Source organism: Oncorhynchus mykiss, chromosome 3 (assembly GCF_013265735.2).
Source record: "Oncorhynchus mykiss isolate Arlee chromosome 3, USDA_OmykA_1.1, whole genome shotgun sequence".
Lineage (NCBI taxonomy): Eukaryota > Metazoa > Chordata > Actinopteri > Salmoniformes > Salmonidae > Oncorhynchus > Oncorhynchus mykiss.
In genome coordinates, this window is record NC_048567.1 from 20,980,232 (window position 1) to 21,003,051 (window position 22,820).

Below are 22,820 nucleotides of genomic sequence, written 5' to 3' on the forward strand. Positions count from 1 at the left end.
TACGCATTACCCTCTGTAGTGTCTTGCGGTCGGAGGCCAAGCAGTTGCCATACCAGGTGGTGATGCAACTGGTCAGGATACTCTTGATGGTGCATGTGTAGAACTTTTTGTTGATCTGAGGACCCATGCCAAATCTTTTCAGTCTCCTGAGGGGGAATAAGCGTTGTCGTGCCCTCTTCACGACTGTTTTGTTTGGACCATGATAGTTTGTTGGTGATGTGGACACCAAGGATCTTGAAGCTCTCAACCTGCTCCACTACAGCCCCGTCATTAACCCTATCCTGTCATGTCATCAGTCATAATGACATATTTTAATCCTGAAAGGATAGAAGGGAGTGCGGAAGGAAGGATGTACTTTAAAAGGGCTTCTGGCTTCCCTAGGGACCATGTCCTCTTTCTCTCTGTAGTGTTTCTTTCCTTCCATCTGAGAGTGATGACATTCACAGGCCTCCATCCTCTTATCCTTAAGCCCCTCTCGGGAGCTGTGTGTCTGTGTGTGTTTACACGCTCTGATGGTTTAACCGGCTTGTGTGTGCAGTAGCACAGTTATGGGTCAGTGATTTAATGGGAAATAGAGCAGCTCTTTTGGCCCTCAGTGTCCCTAAAGAGACTGACACACACACACACACAGTGTCTTTCCCCAAAGAGCATGTGTCTGATGTTACTTGTGTCTGTACTATGCATGTCCCTAAATGTCTCAAAGTGAGAGGATGGGTCATTAAGTCTGAGGCAGGTCTCACTTTCAGAGAATCTTATAAAGAGAAAAGAGCTATGGTACCTTACCTGTGAGTGTGTGTGTGTGTGCACACACAGCTAGATCTGAGTGAAAGAAGTGTACAGTAACAGTCATTAATATTCTCTGACACATCTGACCTGTTCTATTCTAGCAGGGACAAAGGCTGTGTGTGATAGGGCCTGGCCCCTTGTCTGTGACTGGTCTCAGTCTATAGCTGTCCTGTATATCCCTGTTCTCTATAGTCTTGTGCTGTTGTTCAGAGACCCCAGACAGCTTGTTGTTGATGACAGCCCATTAATCACCTGTCTGTCTCTGGCACACACACACACACACCTTTACCCTAACACACACACCTCTCAGCCCCTCTTAGCCAGGACAAAGGTCTGAGTGTAATTGAGTCTTCTGCTTCAAGAGGCTCTCCACCTAACAAAGAGAAACACTAAACCAACACCACACAGACACTGTAGACTAGGAGTTCCTGTTAGCGTGACAGAGAGGGAAAGAATGGTCAGGGATGGATAGATGGAGAGACAGATGAAAGTATGTGTCAGGACAGAACAGAGGGATCAAGAGGGAGGGGTAGATAAAGGAGGAAGGGGAAGCTGAAGAGGGGGATCGACGAGAGGGGTAAGGCTACACCCATCTACAGCTCCTTACATCTCAGGAGAGGGGGAGGGAAGGTGAGAGGGATAGAAAGAGGGTTGGAAACACCCAAATTTAAAGTGGAAGGGGAGAGAACCAGATGTATAGAGATGAGCTGGACTAGTGTGTTTCTATTTTAGGAGGGTTGCTGTTCAGGAGCTAGATCTGATTCGTAAGACTCAATACAGACTTGAGGGTTTGGGGAACAGAATTAGGTTCTGAGCTCGTTCGGAATGCATTCCTCTTGATTTTCATAACACACAGACACGCGCACACACACTGTCTTGGTACCATTGGGGTGTGTGCACGTGCATGCACATTTAGAGAATGCAGTCCTCTGGTCCAGTGCAAGCAAACAAATGGCTGAAGGAGATGGGGCTAATACACACACACACCCCTTCCCTGTGGAGTGTGTGACATGACATGTAATCTAAACGCAGCAGCATCTCCAGGCCTCTAATAAAACACACATCAAAGACATACTAGCAGGCCTGGCATTTAACACACGCTACACACGTTACCGGTAACTGCCAAAATAATGGAAACAGTTGAGTAAATGAGGGATACAATGTATGTTGAAAGCAGGTGTTAAATTAATTAATAAAAATGCACAGTTGCCTGTTATTTTGGCTATCATGGTTAAGAGATCTGACTTTTTGAAAGAGGGGTCTCAAAGGAGCATAGGGGGTTTAAAATGTCTGTGTGTGGGGTTGCACATTTTGGGGAATATTCAGAGGTGTAAACTTTCCATGGGAATATATGGTACTTATCGGAAATATATGTAAATTAATGTTAATACCGTTTAAATTTAGATTTTTTTTTCATTGGATATATGAGTAAACATAATTGCAAATTATTAAATCATTCCAATATAAATTTTAAAAACAATTTAGTTAATCATAACTTTAATTAAATGAGTTGACCTCTTCACATGGGATGATTTCACTGAACAAAAAAATGAATTTTGAATGATCTCCAATGATCCATCGCATCTCCCAAAAACGTTTTCAACATACAGTTGAAGTCGGAAGTGTACATACATTTAGGTTGGAGTCATTTAAAACTAGTTTTTCAACCACTCCACAAATTTCTTGTTAACAAACCATAGTTTTGGCAAGTCGTTTAGGACATGACACAAGTAATTTTTCCAACAATTGTTTACAGACAAATTATTTCACTTAGAATTCACTGTATTCCAGCGGGTCAGAAGTTTACATGCAATAAGTTGACTGTGCCTTTTTAAACAGCTTGGAAAATTCCAGAAAATGATGTCATGGCTTTAGAAGCTTCTGATAGGCTAATTGACATAATTTGAGTCAATTGGAGGTGTGCCTGTGGATGTATTTCAAGACCTACCTTAAAACTCAGTGCCTCTGATCAAAAGAAATCAGCCAAGACCTCAGAAAAAAATTGTAGACCTCCACAAGTCTGGTTCATACTTGGGAGCAATTTCCAAATGCCTGAAGGTACCACGTTCATCTGTAGAAACACCATGGGACCACGCAGCTGTCATAACGCTCAGGAACGCGTTCTGTCTCCTAGAGATGAACGTACTTTGGTGCGAAAAGTGCAAATAACTCCCAGAACCTTGTGAAGATGCTCGAGGAAACAGGTACAAAAGTATCTGTATCCACAGTAAAAACGAGTCCTAAATCGACCTGAAAAGGAAGGAAGAAGCCAATGCTCCACAACTGCCATTAAAAAAAGCCAAGACTACGGTTCAAAATCTAATTTATTTGTCACATACACATGGTTAGCAGATGTTAATGCGAGTGTAGCGAAATGCTTGTGCTTCTAGTTCCGACAATGCATTAATAACCAACGAGTAATCTAACCTAACAATTCCAAAACTACTACCTTATACACACAAGTGTAAAGGGATAAAGAATATGTACATACAGATATGAATGAGTGATGGTACAGAACGGCATAGGCAAGATGCAGTAGATGGTATCGAGTACAGTATATACATATGAGATGAGTAATGTAGGGTATGTAAACATTATATTAAGTAGCATTGTTTAAAGTGGCTAGTGATATATTTTACATACATTTCTGTCACGTAGAGTAGGCCAGAAGGCTATACTGGAAAACCTATCCTCTATCAAAATAAAAAGATGGAGGAGCCACAAAAGTTATTCTGTGCTTCAGGGTGTTTATTTACAAAGTGATTCCGGAACAAAAACCACAGTACTGCCATCAAACGTATACCTTATGGGACAGCTAAACACAATGCTGCCCCATTCACAGCTCAATCCAAAATGGCCTCCATGAACTGAAAGAGAGGCTTCTTTTGTAGGGCTAGCCCCTCCCCTCGGAACAATTAACACTAATTAATTAAGCAATTATCTAGTCAAACCTACATTTTCCATTAACTAAACATACTAAAGGATATACATTGCAAAACGTTTTTAAACAATATCACCACAACATTTACAAAATTACATCACTACTGACAGTGTCTTTCAATATGCACATTTACATTAATGAGCCATTTGGGACAGGCACTACAAAGTCAGCCCAATTCCCTTTGCTCGGGTCCTTATCCAGCATACCCGGAAGCTACAGAGAGAGAGAGAGAGAGGAACAAAACAAACATACAAAGCGCTCATCCACAACACAGATAAGTATAATACATATTGCTTATATTAAATATGAACATTGACAAGTGTGAAATGTATGTACTAAGACAGAGAAGTTAACTTGTGTGTCGACCCACATTGTTACCTTGTCTTATAACTGAGCAGGGAGGAGTGATGAATGTGTGCGTGCGTTAAAGAACCAAATGCTGCCCGCGGCCAGTGACGGACTTCTACGTCACATTACCTTCCTCCTCTCCTGAAGCGACCAGGTTCGGGAGCCTTGATAGGTAGTCCGCCGTGACGGACACAGAACCTGAAAGGCTGGAGCTCCAGATACCACCTGGTCACACGAGAACTCCGGTCCTTCATGGTCTGGATCCAGGTCAGTGCTCTGTGGTCCGTGTGCTGGTCAAATACCCTCCCAAGAAGGTAGTAACGGAGACTATCTAGGGCCCACTTTATAGCCAAGCACTCCTTCTCAATTGTAGAATACCTGGTTTCCCTGGGCAACAGCTTCCGACTCAGGTACAGCACGGGAAGCTCTTCTCCTGGCTCTCCTTGGGCCAGTACAGCTCCAATTCCCACAGCCGAAGCGTCCACCTGCACGAGAAATCTCTTCTGAAAATCAGGGGTCTGGAGAACAGGGAATGAGCACAGTTGTTTTTTCAGTTTCCTGAAGGCTTCCTCGCATTCCTCAGTCCACTTCACAGGGTTGCTGGCCACCTTTTGAAGTGAGGTTGGTCAGAGGGAGTTGATGGTCGAAAACTGTGGAATGAATCTCCGGTACCACCCTGCCAGACCTAGGAAGGACTTCACCTGTGTCTTGGTTCTGGGTTGAGGGCTGTTCCTGATGGACTCCACTTTGTCCACGTGAGGCCGAACTTTACCCTTACCCAGCTGGTAACCCAGGTACTTTGTCTCCTGTTTCGCCCACTCACACTGCAGGAGGTTAAGTGTGAGGCCTGCATCATGGATCTTCCATAGGACTCTGCTAAGATGCTGTATGTGCTCCTCCCAGGAGTGGTTGTAGATCACCACGTCGTCCAAGTAAGCAGCACAGTAATCGTCACTGTCCTGGAGGACCTTGTTCATCAGCCTCTGGAAAATTGCAGGGGCCCCATGAAGGCCAAACGGCATGACCTTGAACTGGAACAGGCCCATTGGCGTCCGGAATGCAGTGTAGGCCTTGGATTGTTCATCCAGGGGCATCTGGCACATTATTAAAGTGGCTGGAGTTGAGTCAGTGTGTTGGCAGCAGCCACTCAATGTTAGTGTTGGCTGTTTAACCGTCTGATGGCCTTGAGATAGAAGCTGTTTTTCAGTCTCTCGTTCCCTGCTGTGATGCACCTGTACTTATGGATGATAGCGGGGTGAACAGGCAGTGGCTCGGGTGGTTGTTATCCTTGATGATCTTTATGGCCTTCCTGTGACATTGGGTGGTGTAGGTGTCCTGGAGGGCAGGTAGTTTGCCCCCAGTGATGCGTTGTGCAGACCTCACTACCCTCTGGAGAGCCTTACGGTTGTGGGCGGAGCAGTTGCCGTACCAGGCGGTAATACAGCCCGACAGGATGCTCTCGGTTTGCAACTGCACATGGGGACAAAGATCGTACTTTTTGGAGAAATGTCCTCTGGTCTGATGAAACAAAAATAGAACTGTTTGGCCATAATGATCATCGTTATGTTTGGAGGAAAAAGGGGGAGGCTTGCAAGCCGAAGAACACCATCCCAACCGTGAAGCACGGGGGTGGCAGCATCATGTTGTGGGGGTGCTTTGCTGCAGGAGGGACTGGTGCACTTCACAAAATAGATGGCATCGTGACGAAGGAAAATTACCTGGATATATTGAAGCAACATCTCAAGACATCAGTCAGGAAGTTAAAGCTTGGTCGCAAATGGGTCTTCCAAATGGACAATGACCCCAAGCGTACTTCCACAAGTTGTGGCAAAGGTGCTTAAGGACAACAAAGTAAGGTATTGGAGTGGCCTTCACAAAGCCCTGACCTTATTACTATGGAGAATTTGTGGGCAGAACTGAAAAGGTCTGTGTGAGCAAGGAGGCCTACAAACCTGACTCAGTTACACCAGCTTTGTCAGGAGGAATGGGCCAAAATTCACCCAACTTATTGTGGGAAGCTTGTGGAAGGCTACCCAAAACGACCTCCTCAGTGTCCACCTCTTGAACATCAGACTCTGAGGCGTCATCTTCACTGTCACTTTCCAACCTTGTTGTCAGGCTCAAAAAGCCTCAAATTTGCCTGGATGGCAAATTGCCTTGTGTTGGTCAGCCTGTTGTGTGCCTTGGTATGTGTGTTCCCAAACAAGGACCAGTTGCGCTCTGAGATGGCTAATTGTTGGTGGGATTTTGAGGATAATGTAGGCAACAGGAGAAAGAGCCTCGGATCCACAGTCCCTTCCACCAGGTGGCTGATGAGATATGTTTGCACGACTGCAGTATTGCATCTCCATCCAATGATCTTGCTTGGAAGTGTACTTCGCCAGACTGCCAACAACCTTACCTTCATCCAGGCCAAGGTGGCGAGACACGGTAGTGATGACACCATAGGTCTTGTTGATCTCAGCATCAGATAGGATGCTCTTGCAAGCACACTTGGGGTCCAACATGTATGCTGCGGTGTGTATGGGCTTCAGGTAGAAGTCTTCACGCTTTTTAATGCTTTTCTGAACTGCAGTTTCCTCTGCTTGGAGCAACAGTGAAGTACAGATTTCTTATCTTACATCTGCAAGCAGAGTCTGAACATAAGACAAGATGGCATTGTCAGGCTGCTTACCACTCTCTCCCAAAATACTTCATCCAGGAGGATCCTCTTGATGAGGTTGTCCATATCAACAGACTGTGATATGGCCATTTCTTGGATTGACTCCTTCCCCTCCAGGGGACAGTCAAATGTGATGACAACACCACCCCCAACGGGTGTTGTTGGGCACCTTCAATGTGGTGTTCTTATTCAAATCAAATCAAAGTTTATTTGTCACGTGCGCCGAATACAGCACCTTACAGTGAAATGCTTACTTACAGGCTCTAACCAATAGTGCAAAAAAGGTATTAGGTGAACAATAGGTAGGTAGAGAAATAAAAACAACAGTAAAAAACAGGCTATAAAAGTAGCGAGGCTACATACAGACACCGGTTAGTCAGGCTGATTGAGGTAGTATGTACATGTAGATATGGTTAAAGTGACTATGCACATATGATTAACAGAGAGTAGCAGTAGCTTAAAAGAGGGGTTGGTGGGTGAGACACAATGCAGATAGCCCGGTTAGCCAATGTGCGGGAGCACTGGTTGGTCGGTCAGTCGGTCTTCTCACTTTGCTTGGTGAGGTAGATTGCTGCTATAACTTGATGCCCCTTCACATGCCTAATCATTTCCTTGGCTCTCTTGTAGAGTATAGCCATTGTTTTCAGTGCCATGATATCCTTGATGAGCAGATTCAATACATGAGGTCCAAGGTCATCTGACTGCCTTCAGCTCATCTGCAATGTAGAGACCAATGTGTCTGTGCTCTTGTAGAATACTGGGGGTGGAGATGTAGTTAATTATTCCTTGCCTGTGAACATTCGACCACCCATCAGAGATGATTGCAATAGTCTGCTTTCTCTATGATTTGCTTGACCTTCACTTGAACTCTGCATCCAGCAAATGAGTAGAGAAAGCATGTCTGGTTGGAATGGTGTATGTTGGGCAAAGAACATTCAGAAATCTCTTCCAATACACATTGCCTGTGAGCATCAGAGATGAACCAGTTGCACACACAGCTTGAGCAAGACATTCATCAGCATTTCTCTGACTGCGTTCCTCCGTTGAGTCAAAAACTTCTGATTCCAGGATGACCATGAGCTGTTGCTATCAATAAGGTGTCTGATTCATAATTTTCACCTCGAATAGAGGTAGAGGGACTTTTGTCAGAGGTTGCTTGTTGTGAGCGCTGATGGAACCTTGTGCACTTGGCCAGATGATTCTGCATCTTTGTTGCATTCTTCACATATGATTTGGCACAGTATTTGCAAATGTACACAGCTTTTCCTTATACATTAGCTGCTGTGAAATGTCTCCACACATCAGATAGTGCTTGTGGCATTTCCTGTAAAGAAAAAAAACAAATGCAATTCCATGTACAGATAAATAGTTAAGAAGTTAGATTAAACAACTCCTTTGTAAAATAAATGTTTTAAAATGAAACATGTATGGAAATAAGTGAATTAACACTCCTCAATTAGGTTCACTGTTATAAGCTATCTTTTTTTTAATGAATTTACGCAAAATTCCACTAATTCCAGGGCTTAACTTCCCAAATGTACTTCAAAGTTTCAGACCCTTTGCAACCCTGTGTGTGTCACCAGATCTCAACCCAATTGAACACTTCTGGAATATTCTAGAGCGGTGCCTGAGACAGCTTTTTCCACCACCATCACCAAATCATCAAATGATGGAATGTCTCATGGAAGAATGGTGTCGGATCCCTCCAATGAAGTTAGACACTTGTAGAGTCTATGCCAATGTGCATTAACTTGTGTATGACCCACACCCTATTAAGACTCTATGTTGGTGTTTCCTTTATTTTGGCAGTTACCTGTACATAGACATGTTTTGTTAAAGTGTATTGCGTGATTGTATCTGAGCTCATCGTGTGTGTGTGTGTGCAGGCTTCAGGTAATGAGACGTTGCCTTGTCTGTAGATGACAGTATGTTTACTGTCTCTAAGGAGACTTAAGATCTGATTATTATGAAAAATGTTGCGACCCTGCCCGCTTGTGGGGAAAACAACCTGTGGTGATTACCCCATTGCCTCACAGCAAAAACTTTACATTTTTAAAAAACAATTTTCTTGTTTGTTTTAGTCGATTTACAAAACTACATTTAAGAAAAGTACAACATGTCTAAAGTTTACTTTTCAACATTGCCTGCTCCCTAGCATTCTCACAACTTAGAAAAGGTAATATTGTAGTGCTTCTTTCGCCCCTTTTCATGACGATGCTTGCAGCCACTTGAGTGAGTGAATGCTAACTACCGACTGGAACATTAAGCTAGCTAAGACCAACAACACAGACTATACAGCTACTAGTAGTGAGTGGAGTTACAAACGGACTATACTAAACAAGTTAAATGTCTTACCTGTGATAATGTTTTCCACACATAACTACGTGTAGCCTACTTGACCACTGCGTCCCCATATTTCCCACTCTCCCACACCGGATACCCTGAAGACACAGGGCGCTTCTCGCAGGCTTTATTTTCCTACATGACAGCATTGTAGGTTGTGATTTTTTTGGACCTGGCTACATGTACATTCAACAACACAGCAGTTTTCAGCATGTTCTGTTATTTCTGTAGAACAAAATCGATGAAGAAGTTGCCTCTTTACAATGGGGGTGAAATAGAGACTGTTTGTTTTCTGCAATTTGTGGGCATGGTCGAGGGAATTCAAGATTACTTGAATGTTGACTGGGACTATCTCCTGTTTCTACAAGGTTCCAGCGCTGTTATTACCTACAGTTATAACTCTTCCTGAATCTTAACCCTTACTGCTAGAGGAGAGTATATGAGTTAACCCCATCTCTATAACTGGGTTATACTGTATGTCACACACATGCACTCCCTTTAGTAGCCTCCTCCAGTAAATTATGCTCATGTAAACTGTAAGGGACGTTAACCCTCTGACCATTCATTAACCCTTAACACACGTCTGACTCCATGTCTGTCTATCGAGATGAAGAATGTACGGCTTGATTTATAGAGATACTTAAACTAACAAATCTAACCATTCTGTACACCAGCTGCTCTGACAGGGAGAAGTGTGTGTGCACTCCTCCCTACCAGCTGGGAGTCTTCTCCTCTTGAGATCTTTCTCCCCAACTCTTCCCCTGATCTCCCTCTGTCCCTCTCTCTTCCTCTGTCCCTCTCTCTTCCTCTGTGACCCCTGAGGACGGTAATATGTCAGTGATGCTCTATAACCTACCGTCTCATCTGAACTCCTACTTTAATAAAGGCTGGCTCAGGGAGATGAGCTCAGTTTATTTGCTCTTGGCTGAGTGTGTTTGTGTTTGGGCTGAGTGTGTTTGTGTAAAACGCCACTGTAGTAAACATACTCCAGTTCAGTGGATGCGGCAAGTGTCATTAATACTATGCTACCCACTGTGCGTGTTTGAGTTTTGCAGTTTGGTTCCCAGCCTGTCAACTGTCATATTTCACTATGAAACTTGGGTAAGGGAGTACAAATTTGGAGTGTGAGGGGGTTGATAAATCCAAAGATTGGAACTAAACCCCCCCCAACCCCCCCCCCCCCCCCCCCCCCCCCAGCACACACACACACACACACACACACACTGTCCTATCTCTGAAATCTGTCTCTCCTTATTTCTCCTCCGAGTCCCCCCGGCAACGACCCTCTGAGTCAGCAAACAAACAACTATAACTCTCTGTCTGAGTGCCTGATTGGCTGATGTGTGTTTTGAGTGAAAACATAATGTCTGGTTTTATCTGCAGATCAGCTAATAACCCAACATAGCCTGATGATTATGATAGTCCGCACGCACGTAAGCTCTTACATTCACAAGCTAGCTTACACACGCGCGCATTCCTTAGAGCCATTGTGTTAATCTTAATTCTTGACCTATTATGTGATCTCTGTGTGCTTCGGTCTACACATCTCTCTCGCTCTCTTTCTCTTTAGATTTTCTGGAGATTTGGAAGCCTGCCAAATTTCTGTGTTTAGACTATAATATAATGTTGAGATATCTGACAGATGTCCCTCTCTTGTCTTTGTAGGAGATGTGTCTGGTGGCTCCTGAGTCTCCGTCTGAACAGGCCAGGAGAGTCTTCCAAACCTTCGACCCAGAAGGTAATACTGTTCAACGATAGTCTGATAGTCTCTAAGGTTGGGCGGTATCCAGATGTTCATACTGTTTCAGGAACCATAATGTGGTATACGGTATTACCGGAAGTGCGAAATTAAAATTGAAACGCACAACAATTTAGGCAACGGGGATCTTGATCCAGGAGGTGATTGAATGTCTCTGCTGTAACCAAGACGCTTGATCTTGACACTTAGCAAGCAAGTTAGCAAACCAAATGCATAGCTGGAGCCCTGAGCTGGATATAATTTGACACATCTTAGGTTTCTTATAGTTCTAAGCAGTGGTGTAGCACGCACCCCCACAGACCCTGGTTTATCGGTTTTGAATATCATACCATCTGTATTTTGAAATGCCCCAACATACTGTATAAACGGTATATCGCCTAATAGTGTGTCTCTCTCACACACACACCAATATCCTGGACATGTTATCTTTTCTCCTCTCTCCTTCCTGGTAGAGCATGTGCCTGTATAACCTCCGACTCCTATTTTCTCATCCTCTCTTCTCCTCATCCTCTGAGCAGGGGTCCTCTCTCGTCTCATCTCTGCTGTTGTTGTTTTGGGGTTAGTGTGTGTGTCAGCCCGCCCGCCTGCCCCAATCCCCCCACAGCTGAGTCAACCTGCTCCCATCCTCTTCTTCCTCCTTTTGGGGTGATCGGGGGCGGGAAGGCAAAGAAAAGGGCAAGGATAGTGATAAAAAGAGGAATAATATTTTATGTGATGGGAGAGAGAAGGGCAACCAGTTCTCTCGTGTCAGAATTAGACATTCATCCATGTTTCTAAAGCATCAAATGTAGAAGTTATTCTAAGTCAAATTTTGAAGCGTTTTAAACTTCAGGCATTAACTCCAAAGCAACTTTCTATCGCTGGATTCAAACTTCCAGTAGTAGTATTTACTTGGCTTTGGTATTTACTCTGTCTTCTTGGGGAGCAGCACTTCCTGGATGTTGGGCAGCACACCACCCTGAGTGATGGTCACACTGCCGAGCAGTTTGTTCAGCTCCTCATCATTTCGGACGGTCAGCTACGAGGAATGATGCGAGTCTTCTTGTCACAGCCGGTGTTGCCGGCCTACTCCATGATCTCAGCAGTTAGGTACTTGAGCACGGTGGCCAGGTAGACTGGTGCGCCAGTGCCCACACGCTGCCTTTGCGCAGCAGCCTGTGCACACGGCCCACGGGGAACTGGAGCCTGGCACGGGATGAACATGTCTTTGCCTTCGCCCTGGCCTTGCCTCCGGTTTTGCCTCTTCCGCTCATATTGGTTGCTTTAGTATGTCAGAGAGAGTCCAATTCCGAGGTGTTTAAAGTTCAGGCATTAACTCCGAAGCAGATTCAAACTTGCTGGATTCGTACATGCAACCTTTGGAATCCGAGGCAGATGCTTACAACTATCTGCCATCCCCTTCCACAACACCCTAGCAAAACCGAAACCTACTTGAAGGTAATAGATAGACATGGATGGATGTCGAAGGCTGACTTGTATCACAGGTGACCTGGCTGGAGAAAGGAGGGACATAGGAGAGTACTACTTCACACTCTGAGCCTCTACTGAGTCACTGAGCCTATACTGAGTCACTGAGGATGTCAGATTCTGAGGCCCCACTGCTTTATAATAACTACTCTCTGCTTTTGGTCGTGGAAAGAAGGTGAGCTGAATGAACGATTGGGGGGGGATACTTTTGATAATATAGTGTATGTGGACACCTGCTCGTCGAACGTCTCATTTCAAAATCATGGGCATTAATGAAGTTGGTCCCCTCTTTGCTGCTATAACAGCCTCCACTCTTCTGGGAAGGCGTTCCACTAGATGTTGGAACATTTCTGTGGGATCTTGCTTACATTTAGCCACAAGCATTAGTGAGGAAGGGCATTGATGTGTGATTAGGCCTGGCTTGCAGTCGGCATTACAATATATCCCAGAGGTGTTTGATGGGGTTGAGGTCAGGGCTCTTGCAATCAATCAAATTTAGTTCAGCCGATGTCACAAAGTGCTATACAGAAACCCAGCCTAAAACCCCAAACGGGAAGCAACGTAGAAGCACAGTGGCTAGGGAAAAACTCCCTAGAAAGCCAGGAACCTAGGAAGAAACCTATAGAAGAACCAGGCTCTGAGGGGTGGCCACTCCTCTTCTGGCTGTGCCGGGTAGAGATTATAACAGAACATGACCAAGATATTCAAACGCTCATAGATGACCAGCAGGGAATCGTGATAATTATAATAATCATCATCCATCATCATCATCGTCACAGTGGTTGTAGAGGGTGCAACAGATCCGCACCTCAGGAGTAAATGTAAGTTGGCTTTTCATAGCTGATCATTGAGGTCGAGGCAGCAGGTGTGGTAGAGAGTTGAAAATAGCAGTTCCGGTACAAGGAAGCAGTTCCGGTACAGGGAAGCACATCTGGTGAACAGGTCAGGGTTCCATAGCCGCAAGCAGAACAGTTGAAACTGGAGCAGCAGCAAGACCATATGGACTGGGGACAGCCAGGAGTCATCAGGCTAGGTAGTCCTGAGGCAAGGTCCCAGGGCTCAAGTCCTCTGGGAGAGAGTTTGTTGGAGGTGGAGAGAGAGAGAGCGTGTTTTGTTAGAGGGAGCATACGTAAATTCATACAGGACAGGAGAAATACTCCAGATATAACAAACTGTCCATAGCCCCCAGACACACACTATTGCAGCATAAATACTGGAGGCTGAGATGGGATGGGTCAGAGACTCTGACCCCTTCCGACGATACCCCCAGACAGGGCCATCCAGGCAGGATATGACCCCACCCACTTTCCCAAAGCACAGTCCCCACAGTGCTAGAGGGATATCTCCAGTCAAGTTCTCGACAAACCATTTCTGTATGGACATTGCTTTGTGCACGGGTACGTTGAAAGAGGAAAGGGCCGTCCCCAAACTGTTGGAATATAATTGTATGCTGTAGCATTAAGATTTCTGTACACTGAAACTAAGGGCCAAGCCCGAAGCATAAAAAACAGCCCCAGACCATTATTCCTCCTCCACCAAGCTGTACAGTTGGCACTATGCATTGGGGCAGGTAGCGATCTCATCGCCAAATCCAGATTAATCTGTCGAACTGACAGATGGTGACGCGTGATTCATCACTCCAGAAAACCCATTTCCACTGCTCCAGAGTGCAAAGCTCGCCGCCACCACTCCAGCCAATGCTTGGCATCGCGCATGGTGATCTTAGGCTTGTGTGCTTCTGCTCGGCCATAGAAACCCATTTCATGAAGCTCCCGACGAACAGTTATTTTGCCGACTTTGCTTCCAGAGGAAGTTTGGAACTCGGTAGTGAGTGTTGCAGCCGAGGACAGATGATTTTTATGCGCTTACAGCACTCTGTGGTCCCGTTCTGGAGCTTGTGCGGCCTGCCACTTTGCAGCTGAGCCGTTGTTGCTCCTAGACTTTTCCTTTTCACAATAACTGCACTTACAGTTGACCCGGGCAGCTCTAGCAGGGCAGAAATTTGACGAACTGACTTGGTAGCATCCTATGACAGTGCCACGTTGAAAGTCACTGAGCTCTCCAGTAAGGCCATTCTATTGCCAATGTTTGTTTATGGTGATTGCATGGCTATGTGCTCAATTTTATACACCTATTAGCGACGGGTGTGGCTGAAGTAGCCGAATCCACAATTTAAAGGGGTGTCCACATACATTATATATACACACACAAAAGTATATATGGAGAGATTGAGTTACCCATGGCATGTGTGATTGTCACACTACACAATGAGAGCGTGATGCATGTTGCTGGAGTGTGAGTGTGTTCAGCTGAAGGTCACCGTAGTCATAACACACACACACCCACCCACCCACCCCATGGACCAAACCTGCACAGACACATTTGTGTGTTTGTCGCTGTCTTTGTTATGTGTGTGTGTGTTCCAGCAGGAATAATTTCTGACAGCGTAAACAACATTCCTCCGTTTCGTGTTTATAAGAACAATATGCCTCTTGACGTGGCTGAGGGGTTGTGTGCGCCTGTTTGTGTTGAAGTTTCTAACAAAGTGAGCGCCACCAGCTGAGAGTAGTCTTGTCTGTTCTGGTTGCCTCCACACCAAATATGTAGTAAAAACACTGACCCGTTCAGACCAGAGAGGGAGAAACATAGAAATTGATAGGTCTGTCTACACTGAGATGTGTTTCTGCTGTTTCGTGAGATTTTTCATTTACGCCATATGGATGTTTATACACACACTAGAACCAGCAGAGCTGAGAGCAGTGTCAAAGCCCTATAAATCTGCCAGTGTCGCATCTAGAGTCGGCCCAGTTCACTGTGTTATAGAAGAGAGGCGCCAGAGTGTACACACATCCCATATGCACGCAATAATTTACACACAGGTCTCCCCCACACACACACACACACACACACACACACACAGGTCTCCCATGCACGCAATAACACACACACACACACACAGGTCTCCCATGCACGCAATAACACACACACTCACAGGTCTCCCATGCACGCAATAACACGCACACACACACTGGTCTCCCATGCACGTAATAACACACACACGCACAGGTCTCCCATGCATGCAATAACACACACACAGGTCTCCCATGCAGGCAATAACACACCACTTCGTTAGTGTTTCACACAGAATTTGAAACTTAGGGTAAAGCTATGATTCAGCTGTAGTCCTACCCAGTATGTGTGTACAACACAATACTGTACTCGTGGCGCGCACACAATCATATGTTAGTATTTTAAGTAGACGGGTAGGACATGCGTGTACACACGTGGTAGTGTTTTAAAGCTGGTTCTCTCAGGTAGAGAAGTCATAGCTGAGGAATGTAGGTTAGACAGAGGAGAGGACAAGGCCGGCATTCGTGCTTTTGCATGTGTATGTGTTTGTGTGTGATGAGGTACCTCTGTTAGCACAATGTAAACTGTGTGTTCAGTCTGCGTGAAGGCCTGTCCTGTTTCAGTGCCGCTGGGACTTGCTGATAATGGGGCACCCTCTTTGATAATGACAGAAAACAGACACAGAATTGCAGATGAGTCTATGGCCTGTCTCCTTATTGTGTCTGGACTAAAATTCTCTGAACAATATTGTCTCTTTCTCTCCCTCTAGATAACGGCTTTATTCCAGACTGTCTGTTGGAGGAGGTGATGAAGGCACTAGACCTCGTCTCAGAACCTGAATACTAGTAAGCGTGTGTGCTCTTGTCCAGACGCCTCAGCTAATGTTTCACTGCTGTTGGGTAAAGAGCAGAGAAAACACAGACAGAACCAGAGGGCGAGAACACTAAACATCCAGAGGAAGCGAGAAAGAGGGCAGGGGATGATGGTGGGGGGTGGGTGCATTAAACTGCTAGCAGGAACACTGAGAGGAAATACTTTAATGTGCTGCTTCAAACCAGGTTCGGGTTAGCCCCGCCTTAAGGTCAGCCTAGATCAGTCATCAGCTGACCTGACCACACCAACCTGGACAGCTTTCACACTGTGGGGACAAGACAGACCAGTTCAAGTTACAATGGCAGAAAAGTTAGCTGACTATAACCATATTTCTTAGAAAAGACAAGCCGCACACTCTGTGCCTCCGATGCAATACATTTAACAAACGTTTCGACAGCTATTTTGCCTTCAGGGTTTCATCTATAACCATGTTTCTAACTAGCTGGATAAGTGTGTGTATGTAAATGTGTGTGTTTGTTTAAAATGTACGACTGATCAGGATATGTGTGTCACAAGTTCACCACATAAACAAACACTAAACATCAGGAGTAATTGAGGGTTTACAGTGGGGAATAGTTTGATTCAAAGGGCTTTATTGGCATGGGAAACATGATTACATTGCCAAAGCAAGTGGAATAGATAATAAACAAAAGTGAAATTAACATGGGCATTTAACATTTAATGTGGCACCATCATAGGATGCCACCTTTCCAACAAGTCAGTTTGTCAAATTTCTACCCTGCTGGAGCTGCCCCGGTCAACTGTAAGGGCTGTTATTGTGAAGTAGAAATGACTAGGAACAACAACGGCTCAGCTGTGAAGTGGTAGGCCACACAAGTTCACAGAACAGGCCCGCCGAGTGCTGAAGCGCATAGCGTGTAAAAATCATCTGTCCTCGGTTGCAACACTCACTACAGAGTTCCAAACTGCCTCTGGAAGCAACGTCGGCACAAGAACTGTGGGTTTTCATGGCCAAGCAGCCGCATACAAGCGTAAGATCACCATGCGCAATGCCAAGCATCGGCTAGAGGGGTGTAAAGCTCGCTGCCATTGGACTCTGGAGCAGTGGAAATGCGTTTTCTGGAGTGATTAATCACACTTCACCATCTGGCAGTCCAAAGAACGAATCTGGGTTTGGCGGATGCTAGGAGAACGCTACCTGCTCCAATGCATAGCACCAACTATAGTTTGGTGGAGGAATAATGGTCTGGGGTTGATTTTCATGGTTCGGGCTTGGCCCCTTAGTTCCAGTGAAAGGAAATCTTAATACTACAGCATACAATGACATTCTAGATGATTCTGTGTTTCCAACTTTGTGGCAAAAGTTTGGGGAAGGCCCTTTCCTGTTTCAGCATGAAAGTGCCCCCATGCACAAAGACAGGTCGATACAGATGGTTTGTCGAGATCGGTGTGGACGAACTTGACTGGCCTGCACAGAGCCCTGACTTCAACCACATTGAACACCTTTGGGATGAATTGGAAAACCGGCTGCGAGCCAGGCCTAATCGCCCAACATCAGTGCCCAACCTCACTAATGTTCTTGTGGCTGAATGGGAGCAAGTCCCCGTAGCAATGTTCCAACATTTCATGGAAAGCCTTCCAAAGAAGAGTCGAGGCTGTTATAGCAGCAAAGAGGGGGACCAACTCCATATTAATGCCCATGATTTTGAAATGAGATGTTTGACGAGCAGGTGCCCACATACTTTTGGTCATGTACTTTTGTATTTACAATGGATTTTTGTGCTTCACTGGTTGCCCTTTTAGTGTGGCAACCGGTCACAAATATTGCTGCTGTGACGGCGCACTGGTATTTCACATATGGGAGTTACCAAAATTGAATTGTTTTCGATTTCTTTGTTGGCCTGTGTATTCTGAGGTGAATATGCCTTTCTAATATGGTCATACATTTGGCAGGAGAACAGACCCGTTATTTTAAAAGCATGAGAACCAGTTAATCTAGTCCCACAAGAAAACGTTCATGCAAAGCCCATCAGTATCTGCCTAGAAGCTGAAAATATTTGCCTGTGTTTAAGGTTACCTGCCCCTCTCCCTCTAGCCTACTGATGTTACATTGTCGCTTGATTCAGAAGATGGGGAGTTTTTTTAATTAGCTAGAGAATAATGAATTAACTTGTTCAACGTTGGTTACGGATACTATAGACCTAGTTATCCCGTTTCACGTTGGATTTATTAACAAAAAAATTGTAAGACGTGTTTTTAAATTCTGGTGCTGCTCTGCACACACAAGCTTGTTAGCTAGCTAGCTGACAGGACATTCGAAGTTCCTCTGTAGAAGCCGCTCCTCTCCTAGGTATAATTCTGTGAACCTAATTCATATAATGCAGGTCATAACAAAATGCCCAGCACTTCACGCCTCATCCTCAACCCCTGGGATGCAAACTACTGAAACATGCAAAACAATCCTTGCTAGGGGGAAATGCAGGTTTTAACTAATTAAATAAACAAAGAATATGATCTACATGATCAGTCTCTGTGTGTAAAATAAAAAGTGGTTAATATGAACGTAACTCACAGCTAAAAAATGTAAATAAAGCAATTCAATGTTATTTGTTGCCTAGACTTTACTGCAAATGACACTCAAGTTTTGAGAAACAAACAATACACTAATATTGCAGTTAGCCATGACAGCCTTTATAATAGAACGCTTGTGACCACACACAAATATTGCACTTGGGAAAAAAACATCTTATTTTTGGGCAACAGTGCACATCATTACGTTGTACGCTTTCTGTCTGTGGACATCTGTTCTACAATGTGCCAGCAAAAGAGGGAAAGTGTGTGGTGTTCCTTTCACCTCTATAGTGGCATCCAGCTTAAGCCAGGCCCAGCTCCAGCTACATTTGATCCCTAAATCCACTTGTTGAACAAGCAACGCCTAATTTTCATCTAATTCTCTCATTCTGAAAATTAACCACATACTGTACAGGGAAAACATTTGTTAACAGATAGTGGTTAGTTTGTAAGCTAGTTAACATTTTACACAGATTGCCAGGGTCCAGTAAGCACCTAACGCGCAGCCTTGTGGTTAGAGCGTTGGACTAGTATTCGGAAGGTTGCAAGATCGAATCCCTGAGCTGACAAGGTAAAAATCTGTTGTTCTGCCCCTGAACAAGGCAGTTCATGCACTGTTCCTAGGCCCTCGTTGAAAATAAGCATTTGTTCTTAACTGACTTGCCTGGTTAAATAAAGGTGAAAAATCAAAACTTTATTTTTTATTTTTTTAACCTTTTTATTTATACAGGTTTTTTTCTCATTGAGATAACATCTCTTTTCCAAGAGAGACCTGGCCAATAGCAGCAGAGGGAACAATGTTTCAGACAAAACAACTTACTTACATACACTAACACAACATTAAACAAAACTATAAACACACATACAGTACAACAAAAACATTGTACATTAAAAACACAAACGTCTTGGCTAAAAACAGCTGGCCTAAAAACAATGACACTCTTCTATGGTAAATACATCGATCAAGTGTTTAAACTCCAACGAAACTAGATCATCACGTTTTAAAATGTTTGACAGAATTCCAGGACCACGGAGCTTAGTAACTAAAACTATGTCTACCATGTCCTGTTCTAATTTTTGATACTGTTAGAAGCAGTCAGAATGGGACCGTAATTGATATTTATTTACTGACCTGACTAAAAAAGAACAGAAATAAAAGAGCATTTTACCCAATATGGCCTTATAAGTCAGTGTATACCAGTGTTTAAGCCTAGGCAAGGTCAATGACGACCAGCCAACAGCGCTGTAGAAATTGTGTGAGACGTTTCTGATTTGAAATGTACCTGATGGCTGCATGATACACTGAATCAAGTGCTCTCAGGGTAGTGGCTGAGGCCTTAATGTACATCATACCAGCTCCTTCCTGGCCTCAAAAGAAAAACAAGCCTTATGCCGGTAATAAAATCCTATTTTCAGCTTGAGCTTCCTTATCAAGTTCTCTACATGCACAGTGAAGCTCAGCTTATCAACCCACACACCCAAATATTTATACACTTTAACTTGCTCTATAGTATCTCCAGCCAATGGAGCAATGACATGATTTGTAACATGCCTGGCATTTGAAAATACCATTCTTTTTTTTCTCCCAAATTTAGAATCAGCATTAAATCATACAGATTCTGTGGTATGTTTTATTCTCTTTGGGCATTTTCAAAAGCTAAAGATTAACTACTACCACTTGAATAAAGAACAGTATAATCTGCATAAAAATGAACATCCGCTGTTTCAATAAGATCCCAATGTTCTTGATATACAAAATGAACAACAGTGGGCCCAAAATAAAACCTTGCGGAACACCTGAGCACACCTCTATGGACTCAGATGTACAACCATCTGCCATTACACATGGTGTACGATTTGATAGGTAATTTATAAACCAATCTAGAGCATGACCAGTAATTCCACAACATTTTAACATTTGCACTAACACAGCATGGTCCACAGTATCAAAAGCCTTCGACAAATCAATAAAAACAGACAAACAATGTAACTTCTTATCAAGAGCACAGTGGCTGTCATTTAAAACCTTCAATGTTGCTGAAACAGTGCTGTGGCCAGACCTAAAACCTGATTGCATTCCATTTAAGATGTTGTTTTCTTGGATGTAGACCTTTAGCTGCCTACTAAGGACTCCAGTACCTTTGACAATACAGACAATTTTGATATGGGTTGATAGTTGTCAAGCACCGAAGGATCTCCACCTTTCAGGAGAGGCATTACAAAAGCAGATTTCCATAACTTGGGGATTTCCTTAACATCAAGCGTGAGGTTAAAAATACATGTTAAGGGGGAGCAATGATGTCTGCAGCTAGGTGTAGGAGGCGGGGGTCTAGTTCATCAGGGCTAGGGGATTTTTTTCCCATCAATTTCTTTCAGGGCTTTACACACTTCTGAAACAGTGAAGGATGTAAAAGGAGAACCTGGTGGAGGAGTGCACAGAGGTGTCAGGTAAATTCATAGGGGGCTCAATTGTACCTTTGACCTTTTCAAATATACTGCCTGCATCTTGAACGGCAAGAAGTCATATACCAGTTAATACTATAGCAAATTGGTTAAGTTACTTATCTGATGTAACATTAGCTAGCTATTGTTAGCTGTCTGACTTTATTAGCAGGCTAATTTTCACACCATAAACTCAATTTTATTAGATTTGGCTAATGTTGCTCAACATTTCTCTGGCTAGCTAAGGAGAATTCAATCCAGCTAGCAAGATACATAACAATGCTAATGCTAATACTTGATCCACCACACTTTCTCCCTCACCACAAACTTTCCAAATGCCAGTTTTTCGGTTACAGCTCATGAAGTACGCTTCATCACATTCTCACCCCCATCTCCGTGGTCAGGCTTCTCACCTAACATTACCTCTTCGTTATCGTTCAGGGGACGCGCTGCTGTAACTGGCAAGCTGCCTTTCCAGAGCGCGCGCTGATGTTGTAACTAGTTGGTTGTCTCTTCTTTCTTCAGTTGTGTTCTGCGCTGCATTCTATGGTGGGTGATTCATTCCAGAATTATGCCTTGTGAAGCTCAACAAGTCACCTAACGTCTTCCTAGCGCCATAAAATAACAGCATGAATTAACATGGAATGTCAATGAAGACAAGTTTGTTTCTAAGGCGTCAAACTGCCGACGCTTTCACGTCTCACGTAGACGTAGTGTTCATGTCACATAACGTGTCAGTTTGCGTGTAAGTTTATTATGAACGATGTTACCATGAACATCTGCATGTGTTAGTTTAAGTGTCTGTTTTAGTTCATCAATTTCATATGTTGATTTAGCTAAAATTACCTCAATGCAAAAAAATATTTAAGCTAGTTGATTTCGCAGCCACCGTTACTGTGTAGATATGCCTATTTCTCGCATCAATACAAACATGAGGGCATCTTGGTAGCCTAGTGGTTAGAGCGTTGGCCAGTAACTGAAAGGTTGCAAAATCGAATCCCAAAGCTGACAAACTTTTTTTTTTTTTTTTTTTTTTTTTTGCCTGAGCAAGGCAGTTAACCCACTGTTCCCTGGGCGACGAATACGTGGATTTCAATTTAGACAGCACCGCTCTGATTCAGAGGGGTTGGGTTAAATGCGGAAGACACATTTCAGTTGAATGCATTCAGTTGTACAACTGACTAGGTATCCCCCTTTCCATTTCTTTATTGGAGGTAGCCTAGGTGTCTAGTGGCGCATTCAAAACAACTCAGAAGTTGGCAATCTCTGACTTCCGACTTCAGTGCTTTCAAGACAACTGGGAACTCGGTGGGGGGGGCGAGCTCAGACTGTCATCCAACTCGGAATCTCTGGTGTCATGACGTTGCCCTCTTTGGGTACAGCAAGCCCCATCCCCCTCTCCCTGTCTTGTACACCCAGGCTGCTGTGGTCAGAGAGAGGTTGTAAATTCCTGGAGGAGATTATCTCCTCATGGCCACAGTATAGAGAGAGTGAATTTTCATAGAGAACAAAGGAATTTCTTCCACCTCACAGAACTTGAGGTCCGAACAACATTTATGTTCTGGAGAGGGTATAAAAGATCGGTGAAGAATCCAGCTACGAACTGGTCCGTTTGGTACAATTTTGTGAATCTCATGGGAGACAATACGGCCACATTACCATAACGCTGTTTATATAATAGCCTCAGATATGTTTACATCTAATTGTTGTATAAGATGAATGAGTGAGGATGATACTGTTTGTAAAATTGTGTAATGTGATTTTGGACTGTTTAATGAAGGAAACTCCAATTCCCTTTTTGAGTTTAACTAAATCAG

The 22,820-nt window shown here is 44.0% G+C and overlaps 1 protein-coding gene across 2 annotated transcripts in view; it reads left to right on the forward strand.

The window, feature by feature from the left end:
- The window catches only part of mindy3 (MINDY lysine 48 deubiquitinase 3), a 53,914-nt gene that overhangs the window by 11,788 nt on the left and 19,306 nt on the right, over positions 1–22,820 (forward strand). For both annotated transcript variants that reach the window (XM_021593061.2, XM_021593064.2), the window contains 2 exons: positions 10,746–10,818; positions 15,926–16,001. In XM_021593061.2, the coding sequence (XP_021448736.1) occupies positions 10,746–10,818; positions 15,926–16,001 (149 nt within the window). The remainder of the gene's footprint in view (positions 1–10,745; positions 10,819–15,925; positions 16,002–22,820) is intronic.